Source organism: Sciurus carolinensis, chromosome 6, assembly GCF_902686445.1.
Source record: "Sciurus carolinensis chromosome 6, mSciCar1.2, whole genome shotgun sequence".
In the NCBI taxonomy this organism is placed as follows: Eukaryota; Metazoa; Chordata; class Mammalia; order Rodentia; family Sciuridae; genus Sciurus; species Sciurus carolinensis.
This window is the reverse complement of record NC_062218.1, coordinates 54,167,454-54,193,047: the sequence shown is the minus strand read 5'-3', so window position 1 is coordinate 54,193,047 and position 25,594 is coordinate 54,167,454. Positions and strand designations below refer to the sequence as shown.

Here is a 25,594-nt window from a genome sequence, read left to right as displayed (position 1 = left end):
ATAGTTAGGGATGCCAGCTTACTACAGGATGCCCAAATAAATTTGAATTTTAAATAATCAATGAATAATTTTTAGTACAAGTACATCCCATTGCACAGAACATACTTACACTAAAAAAAAGTATTTCTTCTTCATCTGAAAATTCTTCAAGTGTCCTACCATTTTATTCTCTAATTGTCACAGTCTAAATTATATAGTTCATTTTTCAAAATGCTGGCCATGTGTACTAAACTCTTTTATAAGCCACCAATGAGTCTCTGGTCCACAGTTTCAAAAAACACTGTTATTCGGATAGCTAAAGATCTTAACAAAGCTATGTTGTTGTTTTTAATAAAACAAGAAACCTGAGCACAGAATAGCAAAAGAAAAAAATACATTAAAAGTCTAGCGAACAAACAAGATGGTAATTTAATAGTGTTTCATGACAATAAATTTCTCCTTCCACTTACTGCTAGGTATCAAAATAAATCCTCCAAAACCTTTCTAAGCAAACTTCAAATAAAGAAACAGAATACTATCTCTAAAAAGCTGCTTTAACAATAAACTCAGGAAGCAGGAACTAAAATGACAATTATCCCCAAATGCATATCAATGTTTTATGAAAACTAGAAAAAGGCAGCATTAATTTCAGTTCTTTCTCTAGTTAAATCTACAGGGTCTACAAGTTGTACAGTCTCATTATCTAACTTAGCAGTTATAATATGCTAGAAGTAAATACAAATATTTTATTTTCTCAAAATTTTATATTGGTGCATTATAGTTACACATAATGGTGTTATTTGTTGATACATATTCATACATATACATGATAACATTATAAATTTGCCCAATATCATTCCCCAGTATTTTCCTTTTGCTTCTCCCAGTCCCTTTCATCTACTCTATTGATTCTCCTTCAATTTTCATGAAATCCTCCCCACCTTTCTTTCCCTTTTTTCTCTGTAGCTTTCACATGAGAAAGTAGTTAATAACCCTTGGCCTTCTCAGTTTGGCTTGTTTCACTTAAACAAGGGTCTGAAGTTCCACTTATTTTCCTGTAAAAAACTTAATTTCACTTTTTTTATGGTTAAATAAAGAAAAATTCCATTGTGTATACATGTGACACTTTCTTTACCCATTCATCTGTTGATAGACACCTAGTCCGGTTCCATAGTTTGGTTATTGTGAACTGTGCTGCTGTAAACATGGGTATGCATGTAGCACTATAGTATTCTTTAGAATAAATACAGAGGAGTAACATAGCTGGGTCATATGGTAGTTCCATTACTATGAATTAGAGGAATCTCCACACCAATTTCCACTATGGTTCCACTAATTTACAGTTCCACCAACAGTGTAAAGGTGCTCCTTTTTCTCCGCATCTTCTCCAGCATTCATTATTGTTTGTTTCTTGATGGCTGCCAATCTGACTGGAGTGAGATGAAATCTCAGTGTAGTTTTGATTTGTATTTACCTAATTGCTAATGATCGAACATTTTTTCTTACATTTGGCCATTTGTATTTCTTCTTTTGAGAAGTGTCTGTTTAGTTCATTTGCCCATTTATTTGGGTTGTTTTTTTGGTGTGACTTTTTTTTTAGTTCTTTGTATATTCTGGATATTAATCTTCTGTCAGAAGAGTAGCTAGCAAAGATTTTCTCCCATTCTGTAGGTTCTCTTCACATTCTTGATTGTTTCCTTTGCTGTGCTGAAGCTTTTTAATTTGATGCCATCCCATTTATTAACTATTGGCATTATTTCCTGAGCTTTAAGGGTCCTACCCAGAAAATCCTTGCCTGTGCCCGTATGCTGGATGTAACTCCTGCCTAGGTATTTGATCCATTTTGAGTTGACGTTTGTGCAGGATGAGAGAGAAAATTCTAGTCTCATTCTTCTGCATATGGACAACCAGTTTTCCCAGCACCACTTGTTAAAAAACCTGTCTTTTCTCCAGTGTATATTTTTGGCATCTTTGTCAAGGATCAGATGACCGCATCTGAGTGGGTTTATCTCTGAGTCTTCTATTCTGTACCTTGGTCTACCTGTCTGTTTTTATGCTAATACCATCATGCAGTTTTTGTTACTATAGTTCTGTAGTACAGTTTGGAGTCAGGTATTCTGATGCTTTCAGCATTGCCTTTTTGGGCTTAGAATTGCTCTTAAGCTATTCTGGATCTTTAATTATTTCAAATGAATTTTACAACTGTTTTGTTCTGGTTTTTTAGTCCTGTGAAAAATGTCGTTGGCATTTTGATGGGAACCACAGTGATTCTATATATTGCTTTTGGGAGTATGGTCATTTGAACCATATTCATTCTGCCTATCCATGAACACGGGAGGTCTTTCCATCTTCTTGCATCTTCTTCAGTTTCTTTCTTCAATGTTACATGGTTTTTCTTCGAGAGGTCTTCTGTTTCCTTGGTTAGATTTATTACTAGGTAGTTTTGTTTGTTTTTTGAGGCTATCATGAATGAGACTGTTTTCCTGATTTCTTTCTCAACAGATTCATTTTTGATATTTAAGCAAGTTATTCATTTTTATATGTTGATTTGTAACCTTTTAATTTGCTGAATTTATTACCTCTAGCAGTCTTTTGGTGAATCTTCTAAGTATTAGGAGCACATCATCTGCAAACTGATAATTTTTTACTTCTTCCTTTTCTATAACTTTTATTTCCTTCTCTTGATTAATTGTTCTACCTAGAATTTCTAGTACTATTTTAAATAAGAGTGATGAGAGTAGACATCCTTGTCTTGTTCCAGATTTTAAAGAGAATGCTTTAGTTTTCCCCCATTCACTACAATTTTGGCTTTGGGTTTTTCATATATACCCTTTATGATGGTGAGATAGGTTTCAACTATCTCTAATTTCTTCAGTGTTTTTATCATGAATGGGTGTTGAAATCTGTTGAAGGCTTTCTTTGCATCTACTGAGATGACAAATTGATTTTTGTCCTTAATTCTATTTATGTGACGAAATACATTTGCATGTTAAACCATCCTTGCATTGCTTGGATAAAACCGACTTGGACAGAATGTACAATCTTCTTAAAATGTTGTTGAATATGACTTGCTAATATTTTATTAAGGATTTTTGCATTTAAGTGCATCATTAGGTGTGTTAGTTTGTAGTTTTTTTTTCCTTGATATGTCCTTATCTGGTTTTGGCATGACTGTAATACTGGCTTCACACAATGAATTTGGAAGCCAAATTCTTTCTATTTCATGGAATAATTTGACAAACACTGGCATTAGTTCTTTAAAGGTGTGAAATAACTCAGCTGAGAATTCATCTGATCCTGGGCTTGAATTCATCTGCTCCTGGGCTTTTCTTAGGTAAAAGGCTTTTTATTACTGCTTCCATTTGACTTCCAGTTATTGGTTCATTTAAGTTTTCTAAGTCTTTCTTGACTCAATTTTGGCAGGTCATAAGTATCTAGGAATATATCCATTTCTTCTAGGTTAGGTTTTCCAATTTATAGTATATAAGTTTTCAAAATAGTCCTTAATGATCCTGTGGATTTTGGTGATATCTATGATGATTTCTACTTTTTCATCTCTGATTTTTTCATTTTGGTTTTTTCTTTATTTTGGTTAGTTTGACTAAGGGCTTAGGGCATGATTTAGGGCAAATTAAAAAATGGAAATACATATATATATATATATAGGTAGAATTATGGCAACATAAGGAATATCGAATTTGTAAGGCAAAGCAATCTTCACAGATAATTCTTGAAAGATTGTATTATCATACCTTTGGAAGCTCTTCAATCTGATTAGCATCTAAATAGAGCTCTTCCAAAGTTTTTTCAAAAGTAAAAATCTCTTTGGGAACTTGTTCCACACTGCATTTCTTTTCAAACAATCAACTGTTTTACTGATCCTTTGTATTTTTTTATTTTCAATTTCATTGATTTCTACTGATTGTAGAATTGATTATTCTTCTTTTTCAAGGTCTTGAGAGATATATCATTAGGTTGTTCTGGAAGGATATTTCTGATTTTCTTATATAGACATCAGAAACTTTCTTCTTAGAACTGTCTTCATAGTGTCTCAGAGGTTCTGATATGTTGTATCACCATTCTCATTTGACTAAGAATTTTTTATTTTCTCCCAATTTCTTCCATCACCCCTTCATCATTCTAAAGTGTACTGTTCAATCTCCAAGTGTTTATAAAGTTTCTGCAGGTTTTTTTGGTTTTGACTTCTAATTTTATCCCATTATGATCCAATAAGATTCAAAAAGTTGTTTCGTGGTCTAAAATGTGGTCTTTTTAGTAAAAGGTTCCATGAACTGCTGAGAAGAAAGTGTATTTGGCTGTTGTGGGATGAAATATTCTATAGATATCTGTCAAGTCCATTTGGTTTATATTTTTCAGTTCGAAAGAGTCTTTATTCAGTTTATGTCCAGATGACCTATCTATTGGTGAAAGAGATGTGTTGAAATCACCCAGTTGAAATCATACTTGGGTCTATCTGAGGCTTTAATTCAAGTAGTATTTTTTTTAATGTAATTAGGTGCACCAACATTTGAGGCACAGATATTTACTACCATTATATTTTCTTGGTAGAATATAACATGACCTTCTTTGTCTCTCCTGATTGATTTTGGCATTAACATTACTTTATCAGGTATCAGAGAAACTACTACTCCTGCTTACTTCCCATCTCCATTCACATGGTGAATCAATTTCCACTGTTTCCCCTTCAGCCTGTGGCTGTCTTTGCCTGCAAGTGGATTCTCTCACAAACAACATATAGTTGGGTCTTGTTTTTTAATTCATTCTGCTAGCCTATATCTTTTAATTGGAGAGTTCAGACCATTTACATTCAATGTTATTACAGAGATTTTTATTAATTCCTGCCATTTTGATTTATTTCTAATGTTTAGTTCGGTCCTGTTTCTCATTTGCTTAGCTAGCCCTCAAATGAAATTGGCTTATTTGTCAGCCTGGGGCTTATTTTTTATTTCCTTTGTGTGGAGTATTTCTTTAAGTTCTGCAGTGCTAGCTTAGTAGTCATGAATTTTTTGTTAGTTTCTGCATATCTCAGAAGGTTTTTATTTCTTCAATTCTAAGGATAGCTTTGCTGGATATAGCAATCTTATTGATAGTTATTTTCTTTCAGGGCTTAACACATCATTCCAAGTCCTGCTGGCTTTTAGAGTTTGTGCTGAAAAAACAGAAGTAATTCCAAATGATTTGCCTCTAAATGTGAACGTGATGTTTTTCTCTTGAGGCTTTTAAAATTTTATCCTCATTCTGTATTTTAATTATAATGTGTCATGGAGAGGTTCTTTTTTGATCTTGCCTATTTGGGGTTCTGAATGCCTTCTGCATCTGGATGTCCACCTCATTCTCAAGATTTAGAAAATTTTCTGACACCGTGAATAGATTATCCACTCTATTAGCCTGCATCTCAAAATCATCCTCAATTTCAATGATTCATAAATTTGATCTTTTAAATGTTGTCCCAGAGTTTCTGTATATTCTGATCATGGTTACTTATTTTCTTTTCTTTAATACTATCTAAATGATTAAGAATGGCCACTCTGTCTTTGAACTCTGAGATTCAGTCTTCGGCAAGGTCTACTCTATTAGAAACTTTCAACTGAACATTTTATTTGATTTGTTGGGTCTTTCACTTCCAAGATTTTTGTTTCTTTTTTAATATCTCCATCTCTTTATTGAATTTCTCATATCTTGTACTGACTTCCTTAATTCATTGGTTTTTTTTTGTTTTCTTTAAATTCATTGATCATTTTTATCATTCTTTCGAACTTCTTATCTTTCATTCATTTCATTATCTTTGGATTAAGTTGCTGATAAATTATGAACTTTAGGAGATGTCAGTTTACCTTGTTTTTTTCCTATTTCTTATACTCCTGTGTTGGATTTTATGCATCTTATGAGATGGATTTCTCTTCCACTCTTATGTGTTGCCCTTCTGAGGATAAGGCCTTCTCTTACCAAAGTGTTCTAGAGTGATCTAGACTGAGACACCTCACAGGTGTGATATTTACAGTCTTCATGTTAACTGCTTTTGCTGTGGAAGTAGATGTCTGTGAGTAGGAGCTGAGGGTCTACACCATTTATTCCTACTTGGGGTCTAGTTATTAGTTTAGGTTTTTACCTCTTCTATTCTTTAAATATAGTTGAAGCCTGAGTGTTGTTAACTTGTGTGTGGAGCAAGATACACTGTCTTTTGACTGAGTTTAGTTGAGCAGTCGAGTATCTATCTATGTTGTGAACTTGTAGTGTCCCAGAAGTAGTCCAGCTCTTTATATCCTGAGCCACAGAGCAACTGGAAATGTAGCCTTCCTCTAATCTGCCATCTTGGCATTAAGCATTTCCTGGTTTTCAAAGTACCCAGTGTACTCCCTATAGATTTTCCAGTATCTGCACAGCAGAGCAAACTGGGCCTCCTGAGCATATTAAAGGGAGTCAAAAAGATGGATTCCAAGAATAGTTCGATGCAAATTTTTGTTATCTACACAAGTATTCAAGCAATTAATCTGAAGTTTAAAAATCTATTTCGAGGGGCTTGGGTTGTGGCTCAGTGGTAGAGCGCTTGCCTAGCATGTGTGAGGCACTGGGTTCGATTCTCAGAACCACAAATAAATAAATGAATAAAATAAAGTTCTATCGACATCTAAAAAAAAAATTTTAAAGTTACATTGTTAAAAAAATCTATTTTGAAAAAATATAATTGTGTTGCATGATTTAGGGCAAATTAAAAAATGGAAATACATATATATATATATATATAGGTAGAATTATGGCAACATAAGGAATATCGAATTTGTAAGGCAAAGCAATCTTCACAGATAATTCTTGAAAGATTGTATTATCATACCTTTGGAAGCTCTTCAATCTGATTAGCATCTAAATAGAGCTCCTCCAAAGTTTTTTCAAAAGTAAAAATCTCTTTGGGAACTTGTTCCAAACTGCAATGAGAATAATCCAAAGTAGTGACAGTCTCTTCTTCCCCTCGTAAACAGCGACATGGTACCAACCGCACAAACAAACTTCGTTTTGTAGTCATTTTTAGATACTGTAATATTCAAATAGAAATAAATTTGATTAAAACATACATAACTAACAAGTTTTCTAATTCACTTATTACAATTCTTGTCACAGATAACAATCCCCCTACTACATACCAATGGAGTCTATTTAACATTGCTTTAGTATACACATTTATATCTATTGGATTTCAAATTAGACAAAAGTACTTTAATACTTCATCCAACAATCCATACAGCAACAATTTATATGTTTCTACTAAAACTGCTTTATGAGTGCTTCTTAGTTCTTTAAAAGAAACAATCTAATACAACAAAGATTTTTCTTTAATTACTGACTTTAAGAATTCTGTTTCACATCAAAGAAAGAAAATTTTAGACCAATATCCTTGATGAATATAGATGCAAAGATCCTTAACAAAATATTGGCAAATCGTATCCAAAAACATATTAAGAAAATCGTGCACCATGATCAAGTGGGGTTCATTCCTGGAATGCAAGGATGGTTTAACATCCGTAAATCAATAAACGTAATCCATCATGTCAAGACTTAAGGTTAAGTATCATATGGTTATATCAACTGACGCAGAAAAAGCGTTCGACAAAATACAACACCGCTTCATGCTCAAAACACTAGAAAAAATAGGGATAGTAGGAATATACCTGAACATTGTAAAGACTATTTGCGCTAAGCCCATGGCCAACATCATTCTTAATGGAGAAAAACTAAAACCATTCCCTTTAAAAACAGGAACAAGACAGGGATGTCCTCTTTCACCATTTCTATTCAACATTGTCCTCGAAACTCTAGCCAGAGCAATTAGGCAGACTAAAGAAATTAAAGAGATACAAATAGGAAAAGGGGAACTTAAGCTGTCACTATTTGCGGATGACATGATTCTGTATTTAGAGGATACAAAAAACTCCTCCAGAAAACTTCTAGACCTCATCAATGAATTCAGCAAAATAGCAGGTTATAAAATCAACACGCATAAATCTAAAGCATTTTTATACGGAAGCGACGAAACAGCTGAAAGGGAAATGAGGAAAACAACTCCATTTGCAATAGCCTCAAAAAAAATAAAATTCTTGGGCATCAATCTAACCAAAGAGGTAAAAGATCTCTACAATGAAAACTTCCAAACATTGAAGAAAGAAATTGAGGAAGACCTTAGAAGATGGAAAGATCTCCCATGTTCTTGGATAGGCAGAATTAATATTGTCAAAATGGCCATACTACCTAAAGTGCTATACAGATTCAATGCAATTCCAATTAAAATCCCAAAGACGTACCTTACAGAAATAGAGCAGTCATGAAATTCATCTGGAAGAATAAGAAACCCAGAATAGCTAAAGCAATCCTTAGCAGGAAGAATGAAACAGGGGGTATCACAATACCAGAACTTCAACTATACTACAAAGCAATAGTAACAAAAACGGCATGGTATTGGCACCAAAATAGGAAGATCAATGGTACAGAATAGAGGACACGACATAAACCCAAATAAATGCAATTTTCTCATACTAGACAAAGGGGCCAAAAATATGCAAGGGAGAAAAGATAGCCTCTTCAACAAATGGTGCTGGGAAAACTGGAAATCCATATGCAACAGAATGAAACTAAACCCCTATCTCTCACCCTGCACAAAAATCAACTCACAATGGATCAAGGACCTTGAAATCAGACCAGAGACCCTGCACTTATAGAAGAAAAAGTAGGTCCAAATCTTCAACTTGTTGGCTTAGGATCAGAGTTCCTTAACAGGACTCCCATAGCACAAGAAATAAAAGCAAGAATCAATAACTAGGATAGATTCAAACTAAATAGCTTTCTCTCGGCAAAGGAAACTATCAGCTATGCGAAGAGAGAGCCTACAGAGTGGGAGAATATCTTTCCCACTCATACTTCAGATAGAGCACTAATTTCCAGAATCTAAAAAGAACTCAAAAAACTCTACACCAAGAATACAAATAACCCAATCAACAAATGAGCTAAGGATATGAACAGACACTTCACAGAAGAAGATCTACAGGCAATCAACAAACATGAAAAAATGTTCACCATCTTTAGTAATAAGAGAAACGCAAATCAAAACTACCCTAAGATTCCATCTCACCCCAATTAGAATGGCAATTCTCAAGAATGCAAGCAACAATAGGTGTTGGCGAGGATGTGGGGAAAAAGGTACACTCATACATTGCTGGTGGGGATTGAAATTAATGCAGCCATTCTGGAAAGTAGTGTGGAGATTCCTTAGAAAACTTGGAATGCATCCACCATTTGACTCAGCTATCCCACTCCTTGGCCTATACCCAAAGGACTTAAAATCAGCATACTACAGAGATACAGCCACATCAATGTTCATAGCTGCTCAATTCACAATAGCCAGACTGTGGAACCACCTAGATGTCCTTCAATTGATGAATGGATAAGGAAACTGTGGTATATATATACAATGGAATATTACTCAGCTATAAATAATAATTAAATTATGGCATTTGCAGGCAAATGGATGAAATTGGAGAATATCATGCTAAGTGAGATAAGCCAATCTCAAAAAACCAAAGGACGAATGATCTCACTGATAAGCAGATGATGACACATAATGGGGGGTAGGAGGGGGGCAAGAAGGGACTGTATAGAGGGAAAAGAGGGGTGGGAGGGGTGGGGGGATGTAAAAATTAAAAGAATGAATCAAACATCATTACCCTATGTAAATGTATGATTATGCAAATGGTTGTACTCCATGTACAAACGGAAACAACATGTATCCCATTTGTTTACAATTAAAATAAATTAAAATTTAAAAAAAAAGAATTGTTTCTTCCTAATTAGAATAAGTTATATGTATATGTATATATAAGATGTCAAAACACAGTTTATATATATAGACATACATATATGAAGAACAAATAACGAAATAAAATAAGAAAATAAAAAAGAATTCTGTGTTTCTTAGCTTGATTATGTGCAGTTTTGAGTAGGAAGCAGAAATGTAAAAACATTTTCAGTTTTCCTAACCAGCTATCAGGGATCAGTCACCATTTAACTTCCCTATGATTCTCCCATATGAAAATTCCCATATACCACAATAATATGTTGTTTCAATCAAATATTAGCCTTAAAGTCTTTCTACGGAGTTTACAGGTCTGAAATATGCTTAAGGTTGCACACTGGAACACAAATTTGCTTAAATAAATTACATACTTCAAATTAACTGAGAGAAAAAGCTGATCTTGAATTAGTGGAAATTCTCAAGGCCAGTTTCACAAAGTATACAATGTATGCGCACAGGTTATTCCAACTAGGCTAAGATTATATGAGCAAAGAAAGACCTACTCTAATAAGTAAGAATGAATCATAATCAGTGTTATCAACTCTTTGTACACAAATGATAAATTCTTACCCTACTCAGTATCAAATTACTCCTAAACCAGGGTCAAACCTAAGTTAAAGTCAATAAGGCCTCAGGCCGATAATGTAAGGTGGTGTCAAAAGACTCAGTAATCAAAATAAATACCTTAATACAATTTTAAAGTAATCCATTTACGATCAAAATGTGAAATGTTTAAATAAAAACAAGACCAGTATTACTGATTTGCCCTTATGCCTTCAATACGGCTCTGTATGGCATGGCACAAACTCTTCTTCAAATTATGTATCATACACGAGTGTTTGACAACAGGTAGGATAAATATTTCCCTTGCAATCTTCTTTAAAATCTGACTTTACTCAATCACCAAATGTCCAGCACTGTGCTAAAATCTTTAGGTAAACTATATGCATATACTCATTTCATCCTCACTACAACTTTCTATGACACATTATCATCTCCATTTTTCCACTGAGGACTTATTGAACTCAAGTCCTCAAAACAATTCAAATATTAATGGATATTTGCTATATACTTCAGGATTTATGAAAAAAAAAAACTATGATGCCAAACATTACATGTTTCTATCTAGGGTTGGGAATATAGTAGTGAACACTTGCCTACCACATGCAAGGCCCTAGATTCCATCTCCAGAACCGCAGTGGGTGAAAAAAAGTTTCCACCTAAACTCTTGTCAGAAAATAAATATCCAGAAAAGCTTACTGCACACTTACTAACAATCCATGTTGTACAAAAGCATGTTTTACCAATAGGAATAAACAGTTCATCTTTAAAATTCTGAAAATGGGTATAAAATTTCTCATTCTATACATTTTAAGAATATCACTAATATTGAGTTAGGAGTGCATTTAGAACAATAGGAAGAATTCTATCTGCACTGCCCAGTATGGTAGTCACACATGTAACTATTTAAGCTTAATATTACAGTTAATCAAATAAAATTTCTCAGTTACACTAACTACATTTTAAATGCTCAACAGCTACATGTGGCTGGTGGCTTACCAGAGTAGACCAAACAAATACAGAATATGTCCATTACCACAGAAAGTTCTATTGCACAGAGCTATTTTAATGTCTCAAACTATGATTCTAGCACATCATAACTACTGCATGTACGTACTTACATAGTTTTATTTTTATTTATTTATTGGTACTAGGGATTAAACTCTGAGGCACTTAACCACTAAGTCATATCCCTAGCCCCTTTTTTTATATTTTATTAAGAGGGTCTTGCTGAGTTGCTTAGGGCCTCACTAAATTACTGAGGCTGACTTTAAACTTGAAACCTTCCTACCTCTGTCTCCCAAGGCACTGGGATTACAGGTGTGCTCCACTGTGCCTGATTATGATTTGACAGTATCCAAAAAATTGGAAAATATGGCCTAGAAAATCCTGAATTTCAGAACAGAATTTCTAATAATAAAGGACATCAAATGTTATTATTAAATATATGTGATTTAAAAGAGTGTGACATCAGATACTTGAGGTATAAGGTAAATTTCAGGTTAAAGCAATTATAACGATAATGAAAAACCTGCAAGATTTATCTGAGAGCAAATCATGTTGCAAACAGGTGGACAGAAGTTGTAGAACTTACAAAGGACAATGAATTCAGAAAGGGAAGATTAGATAGACACTTGGCTCTAAGAAGCTGCATAGAGATTACAACTCAAAAGAAAATTCTCTGTGGATAGAAGTTATGAGGTGAACACTTTAGACCCCAAATTAAATTCAGTTTTGCTTTGTTTGAGACAGGTCTCACTATGCTGATCCAGGCTGGCCTTGAAATGTTACACTTATGTGATTTTCCTGTATCAATCCCCTCAATAGCCGGGACTATAAACATGTGCCACCATAATTTTAGACCACAGATTAAATTCAGCAGGCCTAGAGCCAATAGAAAAATGGACCCCAATTCTATACACACCTGCAGATGGAAGTGGTACAGGATAAAAACGGATTAAAACAGAGAAAGGTACTCTACTGTCACATGTATCTAAAAAGAACCATTTTTTTAAAAGGTAGAAAAACCTTAATCCTTGAGTCCAGAGGGGAAAGTACAATACAAAAAAACAAAAGTAAATGGGTAAAAATTCCCAGAGATCCTACCTTACACAATAATCCATTTTGTTATTCCTTACACAATAACACACTGTATTACCTCTTACACAACAATACAAGGAAGTAATCCACAGAGAGACAGTCAAGCCTGAACAGCAACTGATCATGGCAATGTTAATTTGACTTTTAAGAAGAGAAGAACTATTTTATTAATCAGAAGCAACATTGTAGAGGCTAAGAATCTTATAATTAATATGGAGGAAAAAGAATCAAACTACAGGACATAATATGCAGAAAACTATCTAACAAAAGAAACTAAAGCTACTTACCACTGGGTTGAATTTGTCTCCCTGATGTTTCTTAATTGAACCAACATTCTACAGAAAGCAAAAAAGAATAAAAATTAACAATAAAGGAAAAAGAATCAAAACAATAAAAATGAATCTCTATAACTATAAGGAACATCTCTAATTCCTAATTAACATCCAAAAAAACTGATATTCTAAAAACTGACCATTATAAACTGAAAATAGGACCAAATAACCAAACTGAAATACATTTCAAAGAGAGACAGCTTAAACGCCAAAGGGTCTTAATAAAAAGTATACACATGCACAAACATACACATATGTAAATATATATGTAAATAAATATCCATATAAATATGAACAATCTGTTTCTTGAAAGTTCAGTGATATCCATGAATATGTTTCAGAGTTGTACAGTCACCCTGAATATATCAACCTATTAATCTATGCACTAATTGATTTAGGACTACTACATTATTTAACCTTCTCCACAACTGCTCCATATACTGCACACCACATGAAATTATCTTTTGTATATAAGAAGCAAAGATGGTTACTAAATCTTTTGTCATTCAATATACTCACAGATGATGTGATAGCTTGGTAGAATGGAGCTGCAAATAAACTAAAATGGAATAAGATAGTAGGAAAAGGTTGGAAGTAAGAGTTATGAGATGTTTTTGTCAGAAACTTTAGTTTGAAATGGCTGAAAAATACCTTAGTGAATCCTAAGTAGGCAGCTAAATAGGGTATGCAAAAATGTAAGGAAAGATCTAAGCTGAGGATATTAATTTGAAAATCATCTGCTTATAGATTCTATTTAAAGCAATAAAATTGGATTGAAATCATCAGGAATATGAGGGTAGACAGAAAAAAGACCCAATGAACGAGCCCTAAGACATTATGAAATTAGGGGTCAGAAAAAAAGTGATAAGAACAGCAAAAGATACTGAAAAGTAGCGGTTGAGAGGCAAGAGAACTCCCACCCCAAAAAATAGGTGATATCCTAAAGTCAAATGAAAAAAATGTTTTGAGGAGGAAGGAATTAACAAATTCTGTTAATACAGACTTAGAATTGCTGCTGTGTAATAACATAAAGAGCACTCATCATTTTCACAAGACCATTTCTACTGGACAAGCAAAACTTTGGAGGGCATTCAAAGAAGAGCAGAAACTGAGGAACTACCTCAGAAGAGGAGGTCCTGCTCAGCATGCAGGAGGCCCTGGGTTCAATCCCTAGCACCACCACAAGAAGCAAGGGAATGAAGGAAGGAAAGAGGGGAGGGAGGACTGGATACAACAAACATATATCTCAGGTAGTTTTGCTACAAAGGACCTGAAAAAAAGACCAGTTGCCAAAGCAGTATATGAATCAAAAAATACAACAGTGGATTTGTAGGCACATGGGGAATAATGTGGCAGAGAGAACTCACTGATTTTTCCCCCAGTGGTGGTACTAGGAATTAAACCCAGGACCTCACACATACTAGGCAAGCACTACACCACTGAGTTATATCCCCAGCCCTTTTTAATTTTATTTAAGACAGGGTCTCAGTAAGTGGTTCAAACTGGTCTCAAACTTGTGATCTTCCTGCCTCAGCCTCTCCAGTACCTAGGACTGCATATCACAACTAGCTGATAAAGTTTAATGAATAGGATTTGGGCAACCTCTCATAGATTGCCCTTACAAAATCTTCCACCACTGGGGAGGAAAAAGTGGCTAAACTGAGGAAGAAAACAGAACAAAATGGAACTCAGGGATAACTGTGCAACTAGCTGAATAAAATTCACTCACTATTTTTCAAAAGTACAAATTACCACACCTTCTCCCTAGAGGTTCTGATCTAGTATATTAGGCATAAAACTCAACATTCTTTATCATAAAATGTCCATGTGATTCCTTGTTTGTTTGTTTTTTTAAACACAGTGTCAACAATAGCCAATAAATACACAGTCATTCTTAGTTGATCTATATCAAAGCCACCATCCTTTAACTCTCTCCATTCTCTATTGGGGATTATTTTGACTAAAGTCTCAGTTTGAGAATTACTATAAAAATTGAAAAGTAGCTGGGCATGGTGGTGCACACCTGTAATCCCAGTGACTTGGGAGACTGAGGCAGGATGACTGCAAGTTGCTGCCAGTCTCAGCAACTTAGCAAGACTGTCTCAAAAATAAAAAACAAAAGGACTATGGATGTAGCTCAGTGGTAAAAGGCCCCCGAGTTCAATACCCATTTTGGAACTGAAAAGTAAAATCACTATAAAGGTTTATCATTGTTGCTATTGTTTTTAGATATACATGACAGTGCAGTGTATTTTGACCAATATTATACATACATGGGGTGCAACCCATTATAATTTTGATCCCATTCTTGTGAATGAATGTGATGTACAGTTACACTGTTACACTGGTTGTATATTCATATGAGCATAGAAAAGTTACTGCAAAGGTTTTTAAAGATTAGTACATTATATTTTCATATGTATTAAAAAAGATCCATTATTGGAGTATATAAATAGTATATAATTTCTCTACACTTTTCAACTCCCTGCTATACTGCTTCTTCTTGGCAAAAATCCAAGGGGGGAAGGTAAATGGAATGATTAGGCTGAATTATTTCATTCTGATTTTGGGTCTCTGTTGGATTCTCATCCCTTCCCTAAAGTCCAGAAGGTCATTCGAGCATCAAATAATTTATTTTCATCCCTTCACTGTCTTCCCATTTATGTCATTCCTACTCCTCCATCTACCTATACCCCTAACAGGTGACTCTCCCCAGGTAGAGAAACTGCTAAGTCACCTATACAGGACTTATGTATCTCTCGAATTCAGATCACTAACTCTTTCTTGGATTCACTCATTTTTTTTAATATATTATTTAGTTGTAGATGAACACAATACCTTTTTTTATTTTTATTTTTTATGTGGTGCTAAGGATCAAATTCAGTGCCTCACACATGCTAGGCAAGTGTTCTACTACTGAGTCATAACCCCAGTCCCTCCACCAATTTTTGCTAGCCATGTTTTTTGTGTGATTTTTACACTTTTCAGGTTTTTATTACCAGACACAAAGGTCTCATGTCCTCCTCTATCCTAATTAGAAGTAGAAGTCTCAGTAGATTGCCAGTATAGATTAAGCCATTCAATTTATAGAAAAAGTACTCTCATGGAAGATACCCAGTCTCACACCCCTTTGTGGAAGAAAGTTGGTCAAGATAGAGGAGTCACCTACAGAATTCTCCTCTACCTCAGTTGAGGAGGACCAACATAATTTAAGGAACAGGAGTTCCTCAAATTATTTTTTATGTAAAAGGTCTTTCCACAGATATAATTAACTCTTAAAAGAGTTGCACTCATTCTATAATCTGGAGGAAGAGGTGGGAGGGAATGATAAAAGAAACAGCTCAAAATAGTTTGTAACCAAACTTGGAGAAGGTGAAACAGAGCAAAAAAGAAGTATCTGTGGGCAAATTCCATCCATTCCTAGAATGGAACTGTCTGGTTTATTTTCAGTAAGTCAACTAAAACAGTATACAGAGACAAACATGTGGCAATGTGTAACACAAACATGTATATTCATAATATTGTTGCTTAATGTGGGAGGGATGTTAAATCATGACATTTCAAATCTACAGCTTTCTCATACAGTCTTGAATGTATTCTTTTTTTTTTTTTTTTTTTTTTTTTAATTTGTTCCAAATGCTTCCCACTACCGACAATCCTGTGACAGGAGTAACTTCCTTACATGCATTCCCTCACTTACCTTCTTCACTTACTAGAGTAATTCCCAATATCCTTTACTTTGTTAGTAACTTGTAAAAACTTCCTTTCCATCACAAATTCATTAAGTACAATCTAGGAAAGCTTGATGGGAACAAAACAGGATGATCAAAAATTAGTATCTTATCAAGGGCAATGTTAAGTCTATAAATAAAGTCTCAAGTGGGACTGGGATATAGTTTAGTAGTGGAGCATGTGCTCTAGCCTGTGGAAGACCCTCAGTTTTATCTTCAGCACTATGAAAAACAAACAAACAACTCTAAGGAACAATTGATTTTCACCATAAGCTATACCAACAAGCAGGTACATATTATTCTTCTATTTTAAAAAGAACTACTCCAGAAAACATGTTTTTCCAGTCACCAGTCTTAACTCTCTTCTTCGTGACAAAACTTCTCAAAAAAGTTGTCCACATTCACTGTCTTCAATTATTCTACCAATTAACCTTAAATCCACTCCAATCACATCTTTGTCACACTGTTTCTATGAAAACTATTCTTCAAAGGTCACCAATGGCCTGCGTATTACTAAATCCAAGAGACAATGTAAGCTCACATTTCATTTTATAAAATTTTCTCAAAAAATAAAAACCATGACCAGGTGCAGTGCTGCATGCCTATAATCCCAGCTACTCTAGAGGTCGAAGCAAGAGGATCACAAGTTCAAGGCCAGCCTGGGCAAACTTAGTGAGATCATGCCTCAAAAATTTTTAAATAATAATAAAAGGGGAAGGGATAGCCCCAGGTTCAATCTCCAGAACCGCAAAAAATTAATTAATTAAACTTTAAAAATTAAAAAGGGCTGGAAATGTAGTTCCGTAGTATAGTACTCCTAGGTTCAATCCCTAGTACGGGAAGGGAAGAAAGGAAGGGAGGGAAAAATTAAAGGCAGGCAGGCAGGCAGTCATTCAGTCATGGATAAGTATTTCAAAATTACTTCTCCAAAAAACAATAGGCACCTAAGGATTTGCAAACTTCCAAGTACTGTAATTTGATCACATGGTTCAAGACTCACAAGAAAGAAAACTTTCCAATTCATATTACAAATTCAGTATAACTCTAATACCAACATCTTTCAAAGTTAGCATAAAGGAATCATGTAACACCTGGACTCCAGAAAACTTCAAAACACCCTGAATTAGAACTAGACCTGGTTATGTACCCTGTAGTCCCAAGTACTTGGGGAGGAGAGGTGGAAGAATCAGTCAGACTTCTGAGTCTGAGGTCAGCTTGAACAATTAACAAAAAAATCCTAAATTATAAAGTAACTTTAGCAGCATTAGAACATAACTAAGGAGAACTGATTCTAGGAATGCCATCATGAATAAAAATGAGAAAAATCCAATAACTTACATCACATAAAGAAATGCAAAGGGGAAAAACAGATCTTCTCAACAAATACCAAAGATCATCCAATTAAGTGTTCACATCCATTCTTGACAAAAATCCTAGTTAACTAGAAATCAAATATTTCCTCAATTAAGAAGCTGTGTCTAGTTTAAGAATAAAACAAAAGAATATCAACACAGGAAAAGGTAAAAAGGCAATCCATAGAATGGGAGAAAATATTTTAAACCATATAGTTGATAATGGACTTGTATCTGTAACATGTAAAGAACTTTTGCAACTCAAAAATAAAGCAAAACAAAAACTTAAAAATGGGCAAAGGAGTTGGGCATGGTGGCATTCACCTGTAATCTCTGTGACTTGGGAGGCTGAGGCAGGAGGATCTTAGTTCAAATTCAGCCTCAGCAACTTAGTGAGGTTCTGAACAATTCAATAAGACCCTGTCTCTAATAAAATATAAAAAAGGCTGGGGATGTGGTTCAGTGATTAAGTGCCCCTGGGTTCAATCCCTAGTACCAAAAAAAAAAATGGGCCAAGGATTTGCATTATTTCTTTTTTTTTTTTGAGCTCTGCTGGGGATTGAACCCAGGGCCTTGTGATTACAAGGCAATCATTCTACCAACTGAGCTATATCCACAGTTGGGCAAAGGATTTGAACAAGCATTTATTCAAACATAAAACAAATGCCCAAAAGCATTTGTCATTAGGAAACATCACTAATCATTAGGCAAATACAAACCAAAACCACAATGATATACCATTTATAACCAACTAGGATGGTTATAATCAAGACAGACAATAACAAGTGACAGGATGTTGAAAAATGAGAACTCTCAGATATTACTTATGGGACTGTAAAAGGATTCAGCTGCTTTGCACACAAGTTGGCAGTTCCAAAAAGTTAAACATATTTATTACCAAATGAGTCAACAATTTCACTCCTAGGTATATAAACAAGCAGACCTTTGAAAAGGCACATTCTCAGAAAAACTTGCAACTAATACTCATAGCAGCATTATTCACAGTGAATAAAATGTACAAATGACCCAAAGGTTCATGGATTAAGAGATAAACAAAATGTCATGTGAAATATGTGAAATATTATTTAGCTATAAAAAGGGATAAAATACCCTTTATGACATAACATGAATGAACTTTGGAAACATTACATTATGCTTTGCTATAAGAAGTCAAACACAAAAGGTCACATGTTATATTAATTCACTTTTATGAAATACCTTGAATAGGCAAATTCATAGAGACAGAAAGTAGACTAGTAGTTGCCAAGATCTGAGGTCAGGGAAGAATGGGGAATTACTTCTAATAAATATGGGGTTTTTTTGAGGGACTGATAAAACTGCTTTGGAATTAGTGATAATGGTTGCACAACTTTGTAAATACATTAAAAAAAAAACTACTGAACTGTAAACTTTAGAAGAGAGAATTGTATGATAGATGAGGTATACCTTAATTTAAAAATACCTTTCAAAGAAAAATATTAGGAAGCCAGTTAACACCACTTTTATGTATTAATACAATAGATTCCAAGCTGATTTTGAATCCAATTCAGTCAGCACCTGATCGTTTCTTTAAAATTTCTTTCCCTATTAAAAATTTAAAACTGCTTACTTCCCAAAACTCTATAATTTATTCCCAATTTACCCTTATACAACTTTACTACTGAAACAATTCTTTGCTCTGATTAAACCTTTTAACCCTACAGACTCCACATTCCACCTGCCTACTTCAATATATTAATTATTTCTTTGGATCTTTAAGTGGCATTCAAAATAAAGTTGATTGTAAATAAAATGTTTTTATGCAGTGTGTCCATTGTCCTAGAAATTGAGCCAGACCTTTTGAAAAGCATGACCTGATTTCAGCATCCTGGATGAAGGTGCTGTAATGCATGAAATTTCACTACTAGTTATTTCTTCTGGGCCCTCTTCAAACAAACTACATTAAAATGCAAATTCACCTAGGAGAGACAGGCCCTAAATTTTTTAAGGTGAACTTCTTTATAAGTCTATTTTCCCTTAAATTAGAAAGAAAAGGATAGGGAAAAGCAGTAACCATGAGGAAACAACTGAAAAAAGGTAAGAATTAGCAAAACAGTATGAAATTCTCATTTTTCTGTAATCTAGTATGTTTGCTTAGGGGTTAAATTACACTAGAAATTATTATAAGCATCACAAACTTTCCAAAGAAAACTAGATCACTCTCAATACTTTGTTATTAAATAAAGGTTTTTTGGGGGGAGTGGTAGTGGTACTGGGGATCAAACCCAGGGCCCCACGCTTACGCTTTTTAACTGAGTTACATGGCCAGTCCCTCAAGTATTTTTAAAGGGTAACTATTAACACTTATCTATAAAGCTTAAAAAATATCACCAACTTGCTTAGTCCTTTTATTTTATTTTTTTTCCTGTACCAGGGATTGAACCCAGGGGCGCTTGACCACTGAGCCACAACCCCAGCCCATTTACATTTCTTAATTAGAGACAGGATTTTGATGAGTTGTTCAGAGTCTCTCTAAATTGCTAGGGCTGGTTCTGAGCTCAAAATCCTCCTGCCTCAGTCTCCCGAGTCACTGGGATTACAGGTATGTGGGTGGTACAAGGTGCTTAAACTCTTACCTTTAACAACTTTCACCTTTAGCAGGATTTGGATCTACATTAGGCATAACATCCATAATTCTATTAAACCATCCAAAACATTCTTTAGGGCTGAAGATTCATTTATGTTGTAGTAAACTAGTATCACAGATGTAGAGAGAAAGGGAAAAAAATTCAGCTTCTTCTACTAATCAAACATGATTTTTAGTCAGGCATGATTGCACAAGCCTGTTATCCCATCTACCAGGAGGCTGAGGCAGGAAATTCACTACAGCCTGGGAGTTCAAGGCCAGACTGAACAACACAACAAGATCCCATTTCAAAAATTAAAAAAAAAAAAAAAAAAAGAAAGAACAAAAAGTTAAAAAAAAAAAAAAACAATATTTTTAGAGTACTTTTAAGTAACAAATATTCTTTAAGAGTCTTTGCAGGGGCTGGGGAGATAGCTCAGTTGGTAAAGTGCTTGCCTTGCAAGTACAGAGCCCTGGGTTCCATCCCCAGCACTGAAAAAAAAAAAAAAAAAAAGTCTTTGCAGAAACTGTGAGGTGCTTACTATCATGTTCAATCACATGCACTGAACTGATACTGCTCTAAATTGGGTTAATTTATGGACACTGAAATATAAAAAGGTCACAGAACAAATAAGAGGTCTTTGATGTCAAGTCTTTTAAGATATGACATATAATAGCCTTTCCATAACATTAACGGTTCTCAAACTAGTGTAAGGTTGATCATCTTTAAAAAGTCCAAATGTGTCAAGGACCACATAACTCCTTTTCCAATATCCCTCGTGAGAAAACACTGATATGCATATGGATTTTTTGTTTTTCTGCAATAAAACTCCAAGGCCCAAGTAGGAACCATTCTAAATTATCAAAACTGAGAAAGATTTTGACTATGCCAAAATGATCAACAGATACAAAAAGAAAAAAAAAAGACATATCAGACACTTTTAAAATAGACTCTTAAATCACAATGATTTCTTTCTCTGAAAAAAAGGTCACCCCAAACCTATAGAATGCCCTTGTGCAAATTTTAAAACTACAGCAAGCAGACACATGCAATAAACAACCTGTCCAATACAGGCGACCTACTCCAAAGATTCTTCTCCCATTTGTAAGGAGTAGCCACCTAACATCCATTTTATTGCCAGGTTAACACTGTCCACCTGGTTCTGGCAGACTGGAAAAGAGATGGGCATCTAACTCATGATAGGCAATCATTTTCTCTCTCCCCAGGATGTGTGAGACTGAAAAACAGCAAGTCTGTCTCTGCAATTAGTGAACTGTAACATCCGAAGCCAGAATCTGTGGAGGTGGTACATCTACCATATGGACACAAAAACAATGCTCATCTGAAGAAAGAAAAATATAAAAGACGTATGGTACTGTGTTCCTAATGACTTTCTAGTTATTTGTTCTAAGTTCTTCCTGAGGTCAACTGCATTCTAGTCTTTGAGTGTCCCTAAGACATGAGGACATCCTTCATATAAGCCTATTTTTACTGATTTCTGTCACTTTTATTCAAGGAGTCGTACTAATACAATTTACTTATACCAACACTTCTGAACTGAAAATCTGGAAAACGATTTCTTTCAAATAAATGAAAAATCTTTGCAAATCACTGTCTCCAATTTTTCACCTATCCCAAGAAGCTCAAAACCTATTCTAAAAAGGGATTTTGGTTTTTGTTACAGTTAAAGAGGACTACACCTGAAGACTTGACAACACAAACTTAAACACTGAAAAAAAAAGTCATTTCAGGTTGAACCTGAACCTGAAAATATCTATAATTGTCATAGCATTGCTAGACACCTGCTCTACCTTTTTTATTACATTTCAACCAGTTTAGAACTATTGTGAAACTTCTAGACTGTGCATAAAAAGGACAAAACTAAATGCCTAAACAAACAGCAGTTATGGATTACAATCATAAATGGAATCAATCAAATTAATGCTGAATGACTACGTATGAATTTCTGGTGCTAATTACAATGTAAGTACAACAAATATGACAGTGAGTTACTACTACTAGATGCTGAGTTCTATGTACGACACTAAAGATAAAGACAAGATACTAGCACCTGCCTCAAGGAGTTTCTAATTCTATATAAAACAAGATCACAAATAATCACAATATAATGGGACAAAATCCATCAATAAAAATACTAAGGTGCAAATTTGGAAAAAAGGAGACCAAGCAGCACAGTGGTAAAGAAAAATAAAAATAGCATCTATGAATCCAAGTGTAGAACAGCTCTGAGAAGACAGGAAAAGTGTTGCTATCAGATGAAAACGTGTAGGTGGAGGTAGGTTTTAAAATATACAGGAATAAGATTAGGATGGTCAGCAGGGAATACCATGCTAAGTAATGTGTACTTTAACTGGTAAGCAGGATTTCTTAAGACTATAAAAGGCAAAGGAGTGACACAGACTGTTTTAAATCAGTCAGTCAGCAGTGTGGAGCTAGGACCAATCCTGACATTATTTAGCCAGTAATGTAACTTATAAATGTGAGAGGTATTCTTGCTCTTAAAATCGTAAATAGAAAGTCAAAAGCAAAGGAAGATCTTCAGCAAAAATCTATTTTTCACCTACTGCATGCCAGACATCTTCATGCATTAAACCATTATGTATCCTTATAGCTGATCATACCAATATTTTTCAGAAAATATAATGAAACCAAAACAGGCAACTTTACCAAGATTGTAAGGACAGAGTTCAAACTAGAATCCAGTTCTCCCAACTTCAAAATTCACTGCTATTTCCCTATACTGCATATCTTACTGCCAGTTTTAGTAAAGCAAAGTCATTAATATTTGACAAAAGTCTTATACTGCACTAGATTATGTAATGTAATGTGGACAATTAAAATGTCATGTTGTCTTCTGCTGCTAATTCAATTACTTTTGGGCAAGGTAACAAGTGAAGCCACTCAATATATAAAAACAAGGGCTCTAAAAAGAGGAATATCTGAAGTTTATCAGGCTTAGTATTTTAAAAAATTAAAACAGTGGTTCCCTAAACAAAAGCGGTTAAACAAGGATTTAATTATTGCAAAATAACAACATATGACACCCTTGGAATAAACAGAATTGAAAATTTAAGGTGTAAGAACAATGTGGGAAGGGGTTGGGTCTGTGGCCAGTGGCAGAGAGCTTACCTAGCACGTGTGAGGTGGTGGGTTTGATTTTCAGCACCACAGAAAAATAAAATAAAGGTTCTATCAACAATTAAAAAAAAAAAAAAAAGAACAACTTGGGAAGCATATGTAAAACTACTGTTCCCAGAAAGCTATGTCTATACGTAGCTTTTATTTGTTCTTGTGCAATTTTGGTTGTAGCTGGGGTAGAAGGTGGGTGAATCTGCAAGTGACACAGAAACATATCTCAATGCAACTTGTTAAAAACTGCATACTGAACACTGTTGACAATATAATTTTAATAGAAGAAATTGTCGATAACAGAAAGGTTATAAATAAACTGATGAAAATTCAATGAAAAACATAGTAAGTAAACCCAAAATAAAATTATTTTGGAAAAAATACTGTTTTACCTTTGAGTCTAGATTATCATCATTTACCATTCTGTGGTCCTGAACAAGTTACCTCACCTCTTCAACTTCTCTATGGGAGTGATGGGGGGAGCATAATGCCTATATTTTAGTTGTTCTCAGAATACATGAATATCCAACACAAAGTCTAATATACATTAAGATGAATTAGTAGTTCTGCTTAACTACTACAGTTACCTAAATTTTAATGATCTTATTACTCAATTGAAAGAATTTTTTCTTCTGGAAGTATTTTATATATATTACTCTTTCTCACAAATATTTTGTTTTTATGCTTTCTTATATGTATGCTTTATTGGATATGGGGTAAGCATGGGTTTTCTGGAATACTTGTTCTCACATTAGCTTTTTTTAACTGGAAACTATCACATGCGTACTATTTCTCATTCACAGTACTGCCTTAAGCACTATATTGTACAATTTGTAGTATAGGAAGAAAGGCCACTCAATCATGATTGTTTTGTCATTTGAAACAAAAGATTTGTGAAAAGAAGCTACATCATTCGTATACATGTTTATTTTATGCAAACTAATGAGCTACATTCTCCTGTCCCAAAATTTAATTAAAAAATAAAAATGCAAGTGGTTCTGTCTACTCTCCTGCACTTTGTAAAAGTAGGATCTTGAAATGATGGATGTCAATTTTCTTTTCCACAGTCCTTTATAGCCTCATAACTACACCTTGTTAATTGCTACCCTGGTGTTTAAATAAACTTATCATACATGAGGCTTTGACCACAAGCCAAATATATGTTATTTGATATTCAATGGAAGAAACAATGATCTTTTCAAAAACCTAAAGAACATCCTGACACCTTCCATACACAACAACTTTAGAACGAACTTTAGAAAGAAATTCCACTGTTTTACAGGATAATTTAATGTGGTAGTTTGAACATTTACACAAATTCTCTTACACTTCTCCCCCTCAAGACATGGAATCTTGTTCCCCACCACTGTAACAAGGGATGGTCTTAGTGACATGCTTCTTACAAATGGAATACACTGGAAGTGATGCTACATGTCATCCAAGGATAGGTTAAAGAGAGTAATTCAGTTTGCACACAGGCTTTTGTTCTTTTCCTCTTGTCTATTTGCCCTTGGAATTCAGCTGTCTGCTATAAGGAAACCCAAGCCTTACTGAGGATATATGCAGGTGTTCTGACTCACACAGACTGGCCCACAGGCACATCAACCACCGAATCAATGAATAAAGCAGCTCTAGCAACCATGTAATTGCAAACACATGAGAACTTGGGCAAGAATCAACTAGTTAGCCAGTGAAGCCCCATAAACTCAATGGGTAGTAATAATGATTCCTGATTTTTTTGGGGGGAGGGGGGTTTACCAGGGATTGAACTCAGGAGCACTCAAACACTGAGCCACATCCCCAGTCCTATTTTGTAGTTTATTTAGAGACAGGGTCTCACTGAGTTGCTCAGCACCTCACCAATGCTGAGGCTATCTTTGAACTGGAGAACCTCCTGTCTCGGCCTCCCTGGCTGCTGGGATTA

General features: G+C 34.6%; 1 protein-coding gene across 7 annotated transcripts in view; it reads right to left on the bottom strand.

Annotated features, from left to right (window-relative positions):
- Positions 1–25,594, bottom strand: part of Erbin (erbb2 interacting protein) — a 134,513-nt gene that overhangs the window by 73,138 nt on the left and 35,781 nt on the right. For 6 of the 7 annotated variants that reach the window (XM_047554839.1, XM_047554843.1, XM_047554841.1 and 3 more), the window contains exons 2-3: positions 12,787–12,834; positions 6,833–7,030 (exon numbers count right to left, since the gene is read on the bottom strand). In XM_047554839.1, the coding sequence (XP_047410795.1) occupies positions 6,833–7,021 (189 nt within the window). In that variant the 5' untranslated portion in view covers positions 7,022–7,030; positions 12,787–12,834. Of the gene's footprint in view, positions 1–6,832; positions 7,031–12,786; positions 12,835–16,531; positions 16,633–25,594 lie in introns of all 7 variants that reach the window. The other variant, XM_047554840.1, reaches the window with a different exon arrangement.